At 41.3% G+C, this 17,846-nt stretch overlaps 2 protein-coding genes across 2 annotated transcripts; both read left to right on the top strand.

Annotated features, from left to right (window-relative positions):
• Positions 1 to 856: 856 nt before the first annotated feature.
• On the top strand, positions 857 to 1,519 carry LOC138876290 (uncharacterized). The gene has a single exon (XM_070155202.1). The coding sequence runs from the start codon at positions 857 to 859 to the stop codon at positions 1,517 to 1,519; it is 663 nt and encodes a 220-aa protein (XP_070011303.1).
• Positions 1,520 to 2,207: 688 nt separating this feature from the next.
• Positions 2,208 to 5,509, top strand: LOC138876291 (uncharacterized). Its single transcript, XM_070155203.1, has 2 exons — positions 2,208 to 2,540; positions 5,360 to 5,509. The coding sequence occupies exons 1-2, from the start codon at positions 2,208 to 2,210 to the stop codon at positions 5,507 to 5,509; spliced, it is 483 nt and encodes a 160-aa protein (XP_070011304.1).
• The last annotated feature ends 12,337 nt before the right edge of the window (positions 5,510 to 17,846 follow it).

A 17,846-nucleotide genomic window follows, 5' to 3' on the forward strand; every position in this document is an offset into this window, starting at 1 on the left:
GATACAATCGTTCGTGGATTGCTATGTTGGGTACCACCAAATTCTAATGGATGAGGATGATGTAAAAAAGACCACTTTCACCACTCCATGGGGTACTTATTGTTACAGGGTCATGCCATTCGATTTAAAGAATGTAGGGGCAACTTACATGAGGTCCATGACCACCATTTTTCACGACATGATGCACAAAGAGATTGAAGTATATGTCGATGATGTCATCATAAAATCAAAGACACAGGCTGATCATGTGTGTGATTTGAAAAAGTTCTTCGAATGGCTTTGAAGGTATGACCTTAAGCTTAATCCAGTCAAGTGTGCATTTGGGGTTCTATCTGGGAAACTCCTCGGTTTTATAGTCAGCTGGATAGGTATCGAATTGGATCCATCTAAGATAAAGTCCATTCGAGATTTTCCACCCCCAAAGAACAAAAAGGAAGTCATGAGTTTGCTCAGGAGGTTGAACTACATCAGTAGGTTCATTGCTCAGCTCACAACCACGTGCGAGCCCATCTTTAAGTTGCTGAAAAAGGATGTCGCTATCAAGTGGACGGACGATTGCCAAAAAGCTTTTGACAGGATCAAAAATTATCTATCAAAACCCCCTGTACTGGTCCCACTTGAACCTGGTAGGCCTTTATTTTTATATCTATCGGTGATGGATAATTCCTTTGGATGCATTCTGGGGCAACATGATGCAACATGCAAAAAGGAACAGGCAATCTATTATTTGAGCAAGAAGTTCACCAGTTATGAGGTTAAGTACACCCTTCTAGAAAGGACATGTTGTGCCTTGACTTAGGTCGCTTAGAAGCTGAGACATTATCTTTTGGCCTACACTACTTACCTCATATCTAGAATGGATCCTTTGAAGTACATATTCCAAAAGCCAATGTCCACTGGCAGGCTCGCAAAATGGCAAATCTTGCTCACAGAGTTCGATATCGTCTATGTCACTCGCACCGCGATGAAAGCACAGGCTTTGGAAGAGAATCCAGTTGATGATGAGTACGTGCCACTTAGCACATACTTCCCAGACGAAGAGGTCAACTCAATAGAGGAAGTGGTTCCAGACGATCACCTTGTATGGAAAATGTATTTTGATGGGGCTGTCAATATCAAAGGAGTTGGGATTGGGGCAATCCTCATCTTACCTATTAGACATCATTACTCTGCAATGGCTCGACTTCTGTTCTTCTGTACCAATAATACGGCAGAATATGAAGCTTGTATCATGGGTTTGAAAATGGCCATCGACCTGGATGTGCATGAACTATTGGTTATGGGAGATTCTGACTTGCTTATCCGGCAAGCCCAAGGCGAATGGGAGACTCGGGACATCAAGCTTATTCCATACAGACAATGTGTGCAAGACTTGAGCAAAGGATTCAAATCCATCGAGTTTAGGTACATTCCCAGGTTTCACAATGAGCTAGCTGATGCCTTGGCTACTTTAGCCTCGATTCTCCCTTATCCAGGCAACACTCATATTGATCCACTAGAAATCCAAGTTCGGAAATAATACGGTTACTGCAATACAATTGAGACAGAACCATATGGTGAACCATGGTATCATGACATAAAACGATTCCTGAAAATAAGAGAATATCCAGAGCATGCTAAAGGAGATCAAAAAAGAATTATAAGGCGGCTCGCCAGTGGTTTCTTTCTGAATAGGGAAATTCTGTACAAAAGGACCCCAGATTTGGACTTGTTGAGATGCATAGATTCTACAAAAACAAAGCAGATCATGAGTGAAGTGCATTCTGGGGTATGCGGACCTCACATGAATGGATATGTTTTGGCGAAGAAGATTTTGTGGGCAGGGTATTATTGGCTTACTATGGAGCGAGATTACTTCAGTTTTGTTCGAAAGTGTCACCAATGCCAGATTCATGGTGACCTGATTCACTTGCCTCCTTCGGAGTTGCATCCCATGTCCTCTCCTTGGCCTTTCGTTGCTTAGGGAATGGATGTCATTGGGCTAATCGAGCCAAAGCTTCAAATGTGCATAGATTCATTTTGGTTGCAATTGATTACTTCACCAAGTGGGTGGAGGCCGTCACTTTCAAAGCAGTCACCAAGAAAGCAGTGGTAGACTTTGTTCATTCCAACATCATCTGTTGCTTTGGTATCCCAAAGAATATCACTAACAATGCAGCCAATCTAAATAGTCATTTGATGAAGGAGGATGCGAACAATTTAAAATCATGCATCACCATTCTGCCCCTTACCTGCCAAAAGCTAATGGAGCCGTTGAAGCGGCAAACAAGAACATGAAGAAGATTCTTAGGAAGATGATCCAAGGTTCCAGGCAATGGCATGAAAAGTTGCCTTTTGCTCTGTTGGGATACCGCACGACTGTTTGCATATCTGTTGGTGCAACTCCGTATCTACTTGTATATGGAATTGAAACTGTAATACCTATTGAAGTCGAAATTCCCTCAATCCAAATTATTGTGGAATCAGAGATTGAAGACACTGAGTGGGTCAAAACCCGATTAGAACAACTGATGTTGATCGATGAAAAACGGCTAGCAATAGTGTGTTTTGGCCAGTTATACTAGCAAAGAATGGCACGCGCTTACAATAAGAAAGTGCGCTCAAGGCAGTTTGAGGTAGGCCAACTAGTTTTGAAACGCATCCTTCCGCACCAAGTAGAAGCTAAAGGAAAGTTCGCCCTGAACTGGCAAGGACCCTACATCATCAAGAAAGTGTTACCAAAAGGGGCCTTGCACTTGGTAGATGAAGAAGGACGGGTACCAGACATGACTATTAACGCAGATGCAGTCAAAAGATATTATGTCTAATATATACCCACTGTAGAATGTTCACGCATTAATTTCCTCAAATTAACGTGACGAAGGCTATCATTTGCTTTCTATTCCAAATAGGTGTCACCCTTCTGTTAATCTTTTTGAGTCGTATTTGTCTTCCGTGTTTCTCACTTTTTGGAACCTGTGTACTTGTAAAAAAAAAGTCAAACAACAAATCTCTAAGTCATTGAACTACGTCCGATCTGATTCCGAAAGGATACGTAGGCAGCCTTACCCTGGTTCGGTCCCATTAAAAAATCCATATTCCCAATACTCCAAAACTGGGGCAGAAGTTTGTTTTCTTTCACGGTTTTTCTGTAAAAACGGTTCCAAAATTTGTAATTCAGTTCAAGGTTCATTCCGGCTTTATACCTTTCAAGAACTTCTGATCAATGTTTTTTGAGAATGTTTGAAGTCCCCATGCCAAGGGCATTGGGCAACCTCCCTCATGTAGTATCTTAGTCAAAAAAAAAAAGAAATGAGAGAGTCTTATTAGTAAAAACCCGTACGGGCACTATAAGGCGATAATGAGTAGAGAAATGAGAGAGTCTTGTTGGTGAAAACCTAAATAGGTACCATAAGGCGACGGTTAGTAGAGAAATGAGATATGTTAGTAAGCGAAAACCTGCAAAGGGCGCTACTAGCTGAATGAGGGTCTTCGATTCAAGATGAACATTTGCGGCGGATATTGAGAATTAGACAGATCAGACGGATCAGGAGTCCAGTCCAAAATGCATGTCATGATTCATTAAAGTCGGCACATACCTCTAGATAAGTCTCCCTATTCCTTTCCCCGAAAGGGACACCTTTTGTTTAAGCACAGTTCTTTTTCGCTTCCAATTATTATTCTGTTTTTACCCATAGTTTTCTTTTGAGTCCCTTTCGATCTATATCCTGCATCAAAATCGAAGCAAAGAAAGGGCTGCAAAACTGGCTACAGTTTCCCCGTAATATCGAGCACAATTTGGGGCATATATGGCATTGACAAAGGCACGAACCCATCTGTGATCTCATTTGATAAGGTGAACAAAGTGTTTCAAAGAAACTGAAAAGTCACATGAGCAGGACATGCTTCATGGGAAAAGTTGATAAGCACTACGGACACAAACTGATACTGGGTGCAAGACAACTGAGTTTGATTTTAAAGAAAGAAATGCATTTCCTTAGAGACAAGGGCAGCGGTACCATGGACATCTGGGTATGAAACAGTTAGGGGCAACATTGGAGAGCCAAGGTCTCCAGAAAATAATACAGAGCAACCGAGCATCTCGGTACCATGCTGACAGAATTGGTTCTTCGACGGCAGTGGCCGTGAATCAAACTACTCAAGGCATCAAGGCCACAAACCAACCACCACTATGAAATCTCACAAATTTTTCTTTGTTTGTAGCAGGAACAAAGCAGTGCAGAATGGCGATTCTAAAAGAACGAATGTCACCAAATATAGGCTCCTTAAAATCTCCATTTTCTTTTATTTTCAGCATGCATCACTATTGTTCACACCTCCTATTTTTGTAGCTTAACTCAGGTAGAATCTGTTTCACCTAGGGGGATCCAGCTCATAGTTCCGAGTAGAAATACTCTTCGCTCAGGGTGTTTTACGTAGCTTAACTCAGGTAGAACCGTCTCACCTAGGGGGATCCTGCTCATATTTTCGGGTAGAAGTACTTTTTGCTCAGGTTGTTTTACGTAGCTTAACTTAGGTAGAATCCTTTTGCCTAGGGGGATCCAGCTCATATTTTTGGGTAGAAGTACTCTTCGCTCAGGTTGTTTTACACAGCTTAACTCAGGTAGAATCCTTTCGCCTAGGGGGATCCAGCTCATATTTTCGAGTAAAAGTACTCTTCGCTCAGGGTGTTTTACGTAGCTTAACTCAGGTAGAACCATTTCGTCTAGGGAGATCCAGCTCATAGTTCCGAGTAGAAGTACTCTTTGCACAGGGTGTTTTACGAAGCTTAACTCAGGTAGAATCCTTTTGCCTAGGGGGATCCAGCTTATATTTCCGAGTAGAAGTACTCTTCGCTCAGGTTGTTTTACGCAGCTTAACTCAGGTAGAACCATTTCGCCTAGGAGGATCCAGCTCATAGTTTCGAGTAGAAGTACTCTTCGCTCAGGGTATCTTACGTAGCTTAACTCAGGTAGAATCCTTTCGCCAAGGGGGATCCAGCTCATAGTTCCGGGTAGAAGTAATCTTCGCTCAGGTTGTTTAATACAGTTTAACTCAGGTAGAACCTTTTTCACCTATAGGGATTCAACATTTTATCAATAATACATGGTGCTAACACCTGATTCTATTTCCTTCCAGTAAGATATGGTACCAGCCCCTGGTTACATTTTCTTTCAGTAGTACAGGGTATCGATCCCTGGTTACACAATCATTCGTTCCCAAATTTTATCTCTTTTAGCTAGTTTATACTATTGTTTTTGTCTGCCTTTTCAATAAATTAGATAGTTTCTAGATTTCTCTAATATCCCACAAAATTTTCCTAGTGCTAGACTGGGGCAAAAAATTTTGTTCGTTTTGTTTGTCTTTGATGGTTTTGCAGGCTCTGCCGTATAGCACAAGTGACCATTTAAGCTTTCAGTTTCAGTTTCTCATTAGAAGAAAGAAGTCCTTCGATCACAAGATAGTCGGAGTTAGCTTTGATAATGTATCATCAACCCAGCTTCTCAAGATTCATCTTCTCAAATTCTGATCCAAAAAGCAAGCAATCGAGATTGAGTCATAATCTTTTCTTCAAAAGAATCAAGATCCAATCTAAGGTCAACACAAGCGAGCAGGTCAAGAATCAATATTTGACTCCAGAAGAAGCATAGATAGGAATTTTGTACTCTTAGTTTGTAGACATATATAGTACTCTTCTCCTTTTCTTTTTTGATGTAAGAAGCGAGTAACAACAATAGCAACAACGACAGCAACAGCAGCAACAGTCTTAACTCTAGTGTCCAGTAGCCCCAGCTACTAAATTTTCCTAGAACTACACTGACTTTATTCCTTTATAGCCAAGGATATGTAGGCAACCTCAGAAGCAAGGTTTGGTCACCACCTTTTTCAAAATGCTTCCATTAGAGTGAATGTGAGCAAAAATTATCCATGACATTTATTTGTCTTTGCACGAAAACACTTCATGTTCTCGAGCAAAGAGGGGCAGCTGTAAATGCATATATATATATATATATATATATATATATATATATATATATATATATATATATATATATATATATATATATATATATATATATATATATATATATATATGTGTGTGTGTGTGTGTGTGTGTGTGTGTATGTGTGTGTGTGTGTATGTTCTTATTTGTGTATGTATAGGTTTTAAGAGTTGATTAATGGTTTGATAAATGGGGTAAGGATTGGACTAGTGTATTTTAATTAAAATTGAGCCAAAATTTGAGCCCATTTCGGCCATACCCGGTCCATTAGGTGGTTGTCCAAGAAAGAGCTCCAAAACGACGTAGTTTTGTCTTGAAACTACGTCGTTTCACTTAGTAACTCAGAGATCAATCTCATTCATTCATGATATTTGATCCAATGGTCCTCATTTGTCCCACCAATATATAATCCCTCTAAAAATCAGAAAAATTGGCCATTTCTCCTATAACCCCAAACCCTAAGACCCTAGTTTCTCCCTCTTCACTCTTCTTCTTCTCCGCCGCCACTGGCCGTCCCCCACGGCGGCGGCGCCGTCCTCCGGCGGCCAAACGCCCTCCATCCAACATCATCCTCTTCTCCTCTTCTTTCTCTACACAAATCCAAGCCTCATATCCTCCAAAAATCCACCAATCTCCATAAATCTAAGAAAATCTGAAACCCTAGCCGCAACGTTTTTTATAAATTCAAGAATATTGAGCCCTTTTCTCCACTTAATTTTTACATACATGGATAGATCTCAGCAAGGGCAACCACTTGGAATTGGTATTAACCCGAAATTCCGGCGATCGGAATTCCGGCGACACCCACTGTCGATCTGTCGCCGTCACTACCACCCTTCAACCGCCACTGCCTCCAGTTTCTCTCTTCACATTAGCCTCAAGCGAGTTTCTGTTGTCGATTTTCATCGAAACTAGCATCCAATTCTCCGGAGTCATGGTTTCGATAATAATCGACATTAGACACTCGCTCGAGTCCACCACTGCCACTGTCCCGCCATTGCCCGAGTGCTCGAGCTTGGTAAAATTCCTAATTCTTTTCTCTTTTCTTAGATTTTCAGTTTTTCTTATTTGATTTGATAGTTTTGTTTGGGTTTAAGTTCTAATAATCGTTCGACTACTTCGTATAATATCTTTTTTTGATTTTTTTGTCGCTTGATTGTAATCGTCCAGGTTTGATTAGTAGTGGTAGTTAAAAGTTTAGCTTCGATTATTTGATTTCTATAGCTTACTAGTTTGAAGCAGCAGTTCAATTTCGCAATGAATATTTGTTTAGTTTCTTGTTTGTCATTTCAGTAGCTCGACATGTAATTTAACTTTGTGATTAGCTGAATAATTGCTCTTTCTAATAATCTAGAATAATCGTTTAGTTAGTATGGTTGAGTTGTATTGATTTCGTTCAGTCATCAAGCTTGAGTCACCTATTGGATTGCAGTTTTCGAGTTTGTCTTTCATACGTTGTCATGTTTTAGTTTGAGTTAGTAGTTTGTGTGTTCAAAGATCCGGTTTTAGTTCTAATTAACTAGATTAAGATTGAAGTAGTTGTTTAGTATAGGTAATTATATGGTTCAGTCTTGATTAATCCCTATTAGTTGACTCTTAGCTAATCTTATTCGAATTACTACTTGTTTCAACTAGATTGAATCTGGTTTCTCTTTGTGGACTAGTTAACTTTGAATTTGGTTTGAGAAATTAATAGAAAAGGGAAAGAAAAGAGAATACTTGAGTGTAGGGTTCTTGGTTTGTTTGCTTTTACTGTTGCGGACTGTTTTGGAGTACAATACTCCAAAATCCTGTCCACAATTGGTAAGAAGAACTGTTCATTGACCAAAATTCTGATTTTGGACATATTTTTGTTCAAAAATCTATCATTTTGGACAGATTTTTGGCCAAACAAAATCTGTCTCAAGGCCTTTCCTCCCCCTATAAAAAGAGGAGCTCTTTTCTCATTTAAGGAGGATCTGGACTCTAAAAAAAAGATACATCTTTTACACACTGTAAAAAGAACCAAAACTTGAGAGCAAAATTAATAGCTGAACATCCATATAGTAAGCTGAAATTGTGAGATTTGGGAATAGTATCTTGAGTGGAAAATTGTTTCAGAGAAATAGGAGAACACTTAGAGCTTTGTTGGGTTCCTTCTCTTTCAAAAATCTATTGTTCCTCTGGGTTATAGCACTGCTTTGCTGTTGTTGCTGGTTCTATTTGTTGGTTTCAAGTAGCTTTGGTATCAAAGTTTTCTCGCTGTTTCTTCTTATTTTTCCTCATTAGGTATTCCCCTTTTACCTTTAAGAGTATAAATCTTGAATGAATTTATGAAACATGCGTTTGTTTTAGCTTTCAAAATTTTGTTGGACTGTTTGAAAATCTTGTTGGACTGTTTGAAACATGCCTTAAGTGACCAATAAAGTGCATATTTAAATGCTGAAATCCATTTGTATGAACTTGCCTTCTTATAGGCCTAAATAACGAAGGTATAGAAGCTTTGCAATTGTTCCTGGAAAACTTTATTTCTATTGTATCTCAAAAGTAAAAATGGAGGGATACAATAGGGGAATGTTATTTGATTCTAATGAGCTTTATCATACTCTAATGATGGATTTTTAAGTGCCAAATTGTTTATTAGCAAACTCTTATTGGTCTTCCTGTTTAACAGGTAGGTTGTAGATGTAGAATTTTGAAAAGAATCCATCTTTGTTTCCAAGATTTAAGATCTGAAGTTAGCAAGAAAATAGTTGCTCTTAAAAAGTCTATTTCTTACTACTCTACCATTTTAATAAATATATTTTCTATTATCGTGGATTCTCTTTAAAAGTCTAGCCACTTTTCACTCTTTTTTTTAATAGTTGAGACCATAAACAACTGGAATATGGAAGATTCACTTATGTTGCTAGGTTATATAACTAAAATGGGGTACTCCATGCTAAAGTAGTTTAAGATGCGATAATGTGATAATATTGCAAAGAAAGTTCATCTCATGTGTAGTTCCTTTTATTTTTCCTTTTTTATGATTAAGTGTTTATGTTATTATTGTACTTTCCAGCCATTGTTATATGTAGGCATAAATCTGTGAACTAATTAGGAGCCAAGTAATTTTTAAAGAAATTGAATAAAGGACATGGGCCAGTGATTAATCCATCCGAACATATTTGGGCCACGGGGATTAATTCAAGAACAATTAATTTCTGGGCCAACAACCTGAAACCTTGCGAGGCCCAATAATTTGACTAAGTTGGCCCATATCCTTTCAAGACGGTCAACTGCCAAGTAATTTCAAGTGCTGGCCATGTTTTTTTTGCAATAATTAAAATCAGCATTTTCTTTTCTCACTAGCAATGCTTACTTAATTCAATAGTCTAATAATCATTGGTAGGCAAATGTTAGGCGCACTTTAACTTTTTCATTCATAGAATCGCATGCGTATCGTGATGTTTAATACTCAATAAAATAATTTAATAATCTCATACCATACCTATTAGTTTTAGTTAATTTTTAATTTAGTTAATCCTTTGCTGAAATTGTGAATTCGCTTGCGTAGCGCGAGAGTTGACTAATAATTTTCAAGAATTAATTTTTTTCAAATTTCTCAAAAGTACTACAAATAATTGATTGTCGTAATTTCGGATTCGCTTGCGAGGCACAATTATGATAGTTAATCAATGTTGTTATTCGATCGCGCATTCGCTTGCATAGCGTGGTTATGACAACATAATTTATCCAAATTATTTTTTGTAATAATTCTAAATAATCAACAATAAAAGCGGACATAAGCAAACATGAAAAATCAAATAAAGCATAGTTTTATCCAAAAATTAATTCAAGCCAATTTTAGTCAATAAAACGACCGTGCTAGAACCACGGGACTCGGGGAATGCCTTACACCTTCTTCCCGGTCAATAGAATTCCTTACCCGAACATTATTTTCGCGGACCGATAAAAATAGAGTCAACTTTCCTTTGACTAGGGATTCAAATAAAAGGTGGCTTGGAACACCGAAAACCAATTCCAAGTGGCGACTCTAAACAATAAAATAATCCCTATTTCAAAATGGTCACTTTAATTGAAAAAACTCTTTAACCCACAATCCTTAACACATATCTTATTCTCTCGGGGGTAGAAAAGGGGTGTGACAACAAACAGTTCGATTCATTTGCTAACACAGACTGACTAATTCAATGTTTAGAAGATAATAGCTTGATTAGTGAGAAAATTTTGGCATTTTTTTTATTTTCAAAAGTGAAAACTATAGGAAAGTTCTTTTAATCTCAATATTGAAAAGAGTATATTAAGCTCCTACTGAAAGATAAATTTAGAAATAAAATAGAAGAATGGCACTTAGATAAGGGCCTACTTATATTCCTATCTTCCGGCATTGGACAAGCATCAGCCTCCATATATAGTCTTCAATTTTATAAAGACCTAGTTTTTTAATAACTAGTTGCTCGAGTCTGATCACCTAGAAACCCTTTGTGAGGAGGCATCTCTTCTCCTGAAGTTAAGGGGACTGATTGTAGCATTAGTAATTTTATTTGCATCCTTTTGTTTAATCTTATATTATTTAGATATGGCACCCACCCCCACCCCACCACCCCCTCAAAAAAAAAGAAAAAAAGAAACACACTACATACTTTCCTTTCCATTTTCAATGACAGGAATCTCCATTAGAAGATGTAAAACACCTTATCCCTTCGCCTCTAGATCATCCCCATTTTCAAATTTAACTTGTGAGCAATCCAATCCCTTTCTGTATATGACCAAATTTTGAATTTTATGGACTCTTGTCAAAGCTTGGCGCATCTCTTTCAAATTCAAGCTCGTTTGATAATCAGTGGTCTTTTACAAGTCCAAAACCCATCATTGTCTTGCAGACTTTTAAAGCTCTGCTCTCATTATTGTGATATCAATTATACTGTGTTGGTATTTAAATACATTGACTTTCTTGATACATTTTCTGTTAATACTGTTATAAAGTCCTATGCTTGCAGTTCTGTGTCACATAATGCTGTGTTATTCTATTTCGAAAGGCTAAAATACGGTTATTTTTCTCTTAATAGCTTTACTTTTCCACCCCTTATGAGCGCTTATGCAAATACGGGTATAGGTCGTTTGGAGTTGGGCCAGAAGAGTCATGGCCAATCTGTGAAAAATGGAGTTAATGGGGTTTTGCAGGTTCAGAATTCTCTGGTGCATATTGTCATGGGCGGCTTTCCAGCCATGCCCCATGACCCCTTGGGCGCTCCCCGTGGCGTCCTAGCAAGCCTCTCAACGCCTATTGCCATGGACGGCCCCGTGGTCTTGGCTGCGCCAAGTAACAAGCGTGCATGTGCCTCTGTCGCCCCACCGATATCCCTCGCCAGTGCCCAGCCGCAGGCAGATGCCAACAGCGCTGCACACTTAGACAATGCCGCGCGCTTGCGCGCGTAGACCATGTTGCCAAAGACAATGCTGCTACCAACGGACATATTTCTGCCTTGTAGAAAACTAAGTCCTTTTCATTGTAAATATAGAGTAGTTTTATTGTATGTACTTCCATTATGTTTTTCTAGCTTAGTCAAGTCTAGTCTTGTAGCTTTGTTTTATTTTTTTAAGCACTATTAGGGGGGATCAAGCATTCAAAATATTCTAGCAAGAAAACAATTCTCTGCACCGATGTCTCTCTCCCTCGACACCGCGTTGTCTTTCTATAATAGCTTTCATTAATGCAATCAAGCTTTCTTTCATTCTCAATTCTCATTTCTATTCTCTCAAATGGAATTGACATTGGTTTTTCCGTACGGCACTGACAATCTTGTCTAGCTTACGGAGGGTACCTCAGTTAGCAGATAATAACTGCACTGACATCAGTTGCTTAGTCTTACGTTGACCTTCCAAGGAATCTTAGGAAGGTGTCGCGTAACAGTTGGTATCAGAGCCTAGGCTCGACATCGGACGAGGGAACGCATTGCCATTACCACTATTTCTGACCATGGTGAATCATAGGGACCGCATTGCGTCCCTTGAACAGACGGTTGACGGATTATGGCCGATCGTGGATATGGTGCCTGAACTAAGAACCAGCCTAGTGCAAAGTTTGGACGACCTGGACTGTAGAGTGCTCCCGGCCGAAGTTGACATAGAAAACATCAGTCGTGACTCCGAGGGAGACCGGCAAATGGCAACCACAGAGGCAGCCAAAATTTTTAGCAAATTTGAGGGACTCCAACAGGAGCGTGCTGAGGATTTAGCCTAAACTCTGGTGGCGGGTGAAGTACGAAGACATCAGGGCCGGTGAAGATGCTCTCGAGACATGGGTAGAGCTGAAGTCAGTCATACGCCTACAGTTCTTCCCCAAAAATATTGAATACAATTCAAGGAGAAAGCTATGGGAGCTCTACCAGACCAAATCAGTGCGGGACTATGTGCAAGAATTCTCTGCACTCATGCTAAACATACGTGACATGAGTGACAAAGACAAGCTCTTCACCTTCCTGGAAGGGTTGAAACCGTATGCCCATATGGAACTGCAAAGACAAAGGGTAGATACCCTACCCAAGGCAATCCAAGTAGTTGAATGCCTTGGGGACTATTAAGTGGAAGCTCGGAAGGATAGGCCTCAGCCGCCTGCCCGAGTGGGATTTAAAGGGGGCCAACCTAGCAATGGTGGCCCTAGCAGAAGTGGGGGAGATTGGAGTACAACCAAATATAAGGCTCCCTCCTTAGGCAGAAATATTGTTGCGTCAAGCAACACTGACCGGGGGAGAAAGCCTCCTTTAGGATGTTGTCATTACGGCGGACCATATTGGAAAAATGAATGCCCACATGCACAGATGAACGCCCATCAAGCTTTTGATGATGGGACTGATGACGACTCAGATGATGCGGACCAGACTGAACCAGTAAGTGCCTTCAATGCAATTGTTGGCTCTATTTCTGAGGCATTAGCGGAGACCAGTGCTAATATCCATAAGAAGAAGGGCCCATGTCCAATCAACAAGAAAGGGAAAAAGAAGGTGGATGAGGGGACTCCTCTTAAACAAGAGAGGACCTTAATGTTCGTCGAGATGAAGGTGAATGGCAAGCCCATTCGGGCGATGATAGATACACGTGCTACCCACAACTACTTAGCCTCGACTCAGGTGGAGCGCCTTGGTCTAGTTATGGGAAAAGGTAGAGGTCGTGTCAAGGCTATCAACTCACCTCCTCAGCCAGTGGGTGGAATAGCCAAAGAGGTACCGGTAAAGCTTGGCCCTTACGAAGGAAAATTCAACCTACGAGTGGTGATCATAGATGACTTCGAGTTGATAGTTGGGTTGGAATTCCTAAGGTAAACCAACACCATGCCCGTACCATATGCAGACCTGCTACTGATGATGGGAACAAATGGGGCCAAGCCTGCATTATCCCGTGCATGCCCATGAAGATGGTCATTGAGAACATCTCGGTCTTGCAGTTGAAGAAGGGGGTCAAAAGACATGAACCTACATTCCTGGCAACCCTCTGCATTGAAGATATAGAACGCTCCTCGGGTCCTATTCCTGAACCCGTGAAGGAGCTACTACTGGAGTTTGAAGATGTCATGCCATAAGACATGCCAAAGCGACTCCCGCCTAGGCGCACTATGGACCATGAAATTGAGTTGGCACCAGGCGCGAAGCCACCCGCCCGGGTTCCTTACAGAATGTCACAACCCGAACTCACCGAGCTTTGGAGACAATTGATGGAAATGCTAGATACAGGGATCATTGTGCCCTCCAAGTCCCCATATGGGTCCCCTATTCTATTCTAAAAGAAACATGATGGCATCCTGCGACTCTGTGTTGATTATCGGGCTCTAAACAAATTCATAGTGAAGAGCAAGTACCCTATTCTGCTAATGGCAGACTTGTTCGATAGACTAGGTGGTGCGACGGTGTTCACCAAGATAAACTTGAAGACAGGTTATTGGCATGTTCGTATTGCAGAGGGTGATGAACACAAGACAACCTATGTGACAAGATATGGGTCGTATAGCTTCCTGATTATGTTGTTCGGCTTGACTAACGCCCCAACTACATTTTGCACCCTGATGAACCAAGTCTTCCGAGAGTAAATTGACGAATTCATGGTGGTCTACTTGGATGACATTGTGGTATAAAGCTAAACATTGGAAGAACACCTGGTGCACTTGCGGAAGGTCCTAGCTCGATTGCGGGAGCATGAACTATATACGAAGCTATCCAAGTGCTCTTTTGCTAAAAAGCAAATTGACTTCCTCGGACATGTCATCTAGGAAGGACGGATCAAGATGGACCAACAAAAGATTCAGGCAATCACAGATTGGTCGCCGCCTAAGGATATCCACGACTTGAGGCCGTTCCTTGGCCTATGCAATTTCTACCGGCGATTTGTGAAAAATTATTCCCTCATCGCAGTGCCATTGAAAGAACTCCTCTAGAAGGTCACGCCCTGGGATTGGGGACCCAGGCGAGCGGATACCTTCAGCGCATTAAAAGCGACTATGTCTAGTAGCCCCGTCTTGGCCCTCCCTGATTTGGCCAAGCCATTCGAGGCACAAACGGATGCAGCCCTCGACGGAATCTTGCTACAAGAAGGGCATCTTGTAGCGTACGAAAGCCAGAAGCTGAAGGATCCAGAGCGGCGCTATGCCGCCCATGAGAAAGAATTATTGGTTGTCGTCCACTGCTTGCGCCTTTGGAGGCACTATCTGCTGGGGACCCATTTATGGTCAAGACAGACAACACAGTTGTTAACCATTTCTTGACCCAACCGAAGCTAAATGGTCGACAAGCCAGGTGGCAGGAACTCCTAGCTGAATTCCACTTCAACCTGGAGTACCGAAGTTAGAAGACCAATTACGTTGCTGATGCGTTCAGTTGGAGAGTTGATCTGCCATCGGTGTGCCTGCTCGCCACCCTAAGGGGGAGCGAAGCAGCCACCTCCATCAAGGACCAGATACAGGATCTACTCATCAATGATCCTACTGCACAGTATTTGGTTGATTTGGTAGGACAGGCCAAGACTCACCAATTCTACATGGTAGATGGTTTTTTGAAAGTGAAAGGGAACCGACTTTATGTTCTTAAAGAAGGAGATCTGCGAAGGACTCTTCTAGCGGAATGTCATGATACTCTGTGGGTCGGCCATCCCGGTAAAGAACACACCATGGCATTACTTCGTCGTGCATATTATTGGCCTCAAATGGCTGATGGCGTTGCTCAGTATGTGAAGACTTGTCTAGTATTCCAAAAGGACAAGTCGGACCGCTTGACACAAGCGGGACTCTTGGAACCATTAGTTGTCCCAAAGAGACCTTAGGAAAGCGTTTCCCTGGATTTCATCATCGGATTGCCCAAGGTCGGAGATCTCACAACTATCTTGGTTGTGGTGAATTGGTTTTCCAAGTATGCTACCTTTATAGCAGCCCCACAATATATATTAACAGAAGATACAGCTTGACTCTTCTTCTATCATGTCGTCAAATATTGGGGCCTGCCCAAAGAAATAGTTAATCGTGACTCACACTTCACTAGCAACTTTTGGACCCAACTCTTTAAATGTCTTGGGTCAAAATTGAGTCACAGCTCAAGTTTTCATCCGCAATCTGATGGCTAGACGGAGCAGTTTAATAGTATGTTGGAGGAATATCTCCACCACTTTGTAACCAGATCGCAGAAGAATTGGGTGAAGCTTCTGGATGTTGCTCAACTGTGTTTCCATTCACAAAAGAGCTCTAGTACAAACAAAAGCGCTTTTGAAATTATTACCAGACAACAACCGCTACTCCCACACACTGTGAATACACCAAATATGTCAAAATCTCCTCGAGCTGCTAGCTTCTCAAAAGAATGGAAGCAAAATTTGGAGACAGTGCAGAGCTATCTCGTCAAAGCCCAAAAGCGAATGAAGAGGTTTGCTGATCAAAATTGCCGCTTTGTTGAATACCAAGTAGGAGACAAAGTAATGGTCAAAATTCTAAAGCGGTACTTATTTGCGGGGGTCCATGACCCTCGCCTATTGCAAAAATACATTGGACCCTTGTCCATTGAAAGACGCATTGCGAAAGTTGCATACCGGGTGGATACCCCAGCTTGGTGGAAAATTCATCCTGTCTTCTATGTTAGCCTTCTGAAACCTTTTCGAGAAGACACAAAGGATCCTTCACGGAGCCAGATCATAATACCCAGTATTCGAGGCCCCAATTCAACTGGGAAGAGGCGTGTTGAAGCTATCCTTGATGATAGAGTGATTTATGCCTCAAGAAAAGATCACCAAGAGTTCTTGGTGAAATGGCAGGGCTGTGATGCAAAGGAGAATACTTGGGAGAGGGGAACAAACCTCAAAGCCTACAAGAGCCTAATTGATGATTATCTTGCAAGTAAGGTGCCGAGAACGTCGCCAACTCAGGTGGGGGAGAATGTCATGGGCGCTTTCCAGCCATGCCCCATGACCCCTTGGGCGCGTCCCGTGGCATCCTAGAAAGCCTCCCAACGCCTAGTGCCACGGATGACCCCGTGGTCTTGGTTGTGCCAAGTGACAAGCGCGCATGTGCCTCTGTCGCCCCACCGATATCCCTCGCCAGCGCCCAGCCGCAGGCAGATACCAACAGCGTCGTGCGCGCAAACTGTGATGCCAAAGACAATGCTGCTGACAACGGACATGTTTCTGCCTTGCAGAAAACTAAGTCCTTTTCATTGTAAATATAGAGTAGTTTTATTTCATGTACTTCCATTATGTTTTTCTAGCTTAGTCAAGTCTAGTCTTGTAGCTTTGGTTTATTTTTCTTAAGCACTATTAGAGGGGATCAAGCATTCAAAACTTTCTAGCAAGCAAACAATTCTCTGTATTGGTGTCTCTCCCCCTCGACATCACGTTGCCTTTCTGTAATAGCTTTCATTAATGCAATCAAGCTTTCTTTCATTCTCAATTCTCATTTTTGTTCTCTCAATTGCTCTTGACCGTGGTTTTCTCGTACGGCACTGACAATCTCGTCTAGCGTACGGAGGGGACCTCAGTTGGCGGACAGTAATTGCACTAACATCAGTTGCTTAGCCTTACGTCGCCCTTCCAAGGAATCTCAGGAAGGCGCGGCGTAACAGTATTGTGTCCTGGAATAGCATTGTGAATGGATATGTGAAAGCGGGTGACTTAGTTGTTGGACGACAGTTGTTTGATGCAATGCCTAAGAGGAATTTAGTTGGGTGGAACGTCATGATGACTGGATACTTGGATTCTCATAACCCTGGCAAGTGCCTGAAGTTGTTTCGAGAAATGGCAGAGAGGGGATTGAAGGGCAATGATGTAACTATAGTCATTGCTCTTATAACTGTTTGTGCTCGGTCATCTCGATTTAACGAAGGAAAATCTGTTCATGCGCCTCTTATTAAGGTATGTAAAGATTTGAATTTGATTATTAGTACGACTTTGATCCATTTGTATAGTAGATGCGGAACAGCAGAAATTGCTCGTCTACTTTTTGATAGGATGTCAGTCAAGAACATAGTATGCTGGAATGCAATGATTTTGGGATATTGCATTCATGGGAACCCAAAAGATGGGCTTAATCTGTATGCAGACTTGGTGAGTAGCAGGTTAGAAGATACAGAAATAAATCGTGTTAAGAACATGGAGCAAGTTGAAGAGGATCGTGTGCATCGGGATGAAATCACTTTTGTTAGTGTCTTATGCGCTTGTGCCCGTGAAGGACTGCTAACAGAAGCAAGAACACACTTTGGCGACATGAGTGATGTGTTTGGTGTGAAGCCCAATTTCGTACATTATTGGTGCATGGCTAATCTTCTAGCACATGTTGGTCTAATGCAAGAGGCAATACAAATACTAAAGAACATTCCAATAGAGAGCAATTTGCCACTGGAATCCTCATTGTGCT

This window comes from Nicotiana sylvestris, chromosome 8 (assembly GCF_000393655.2).
Source record: "Nicotiana sylvestris chromosome 8, ASM39365v2, whole genome shotgun sequence".
In the NCBI taxonomy this organism is placed as follows: domain Eukaryota; kingdom Viridiplantae; phylum Streptophyta; class Magnoliopsida; order Solanales; family Solanaceae; genus Nicotiana; species Nicotiana sylvestris.

Excerpts from the sequence above, each read along its gene's own strand:
- LOC138876290 (XM_070155202.1), top strand. The coding sequence starts at position 857 with ATGGATCCTTTGAAGTACATATTCCAAAAGCCAATGTCCACTGGCAGG.
- LOC138876291 (XM_070155203.1), top strand. The coding sequence starts at position 2,208 with ATGCATCACCATTCTGCCCCTTACCTGCCAAAAGCTAATGGAGCCGTT. Across the intron at positions 2,541-5,359 it reads ATGAAAAACGGCTAGCAATA|GCTCTGCCGTATAGCACAAG; the intron begins GTGTGTTTTGGC and ends ATGGTTTTGCAG.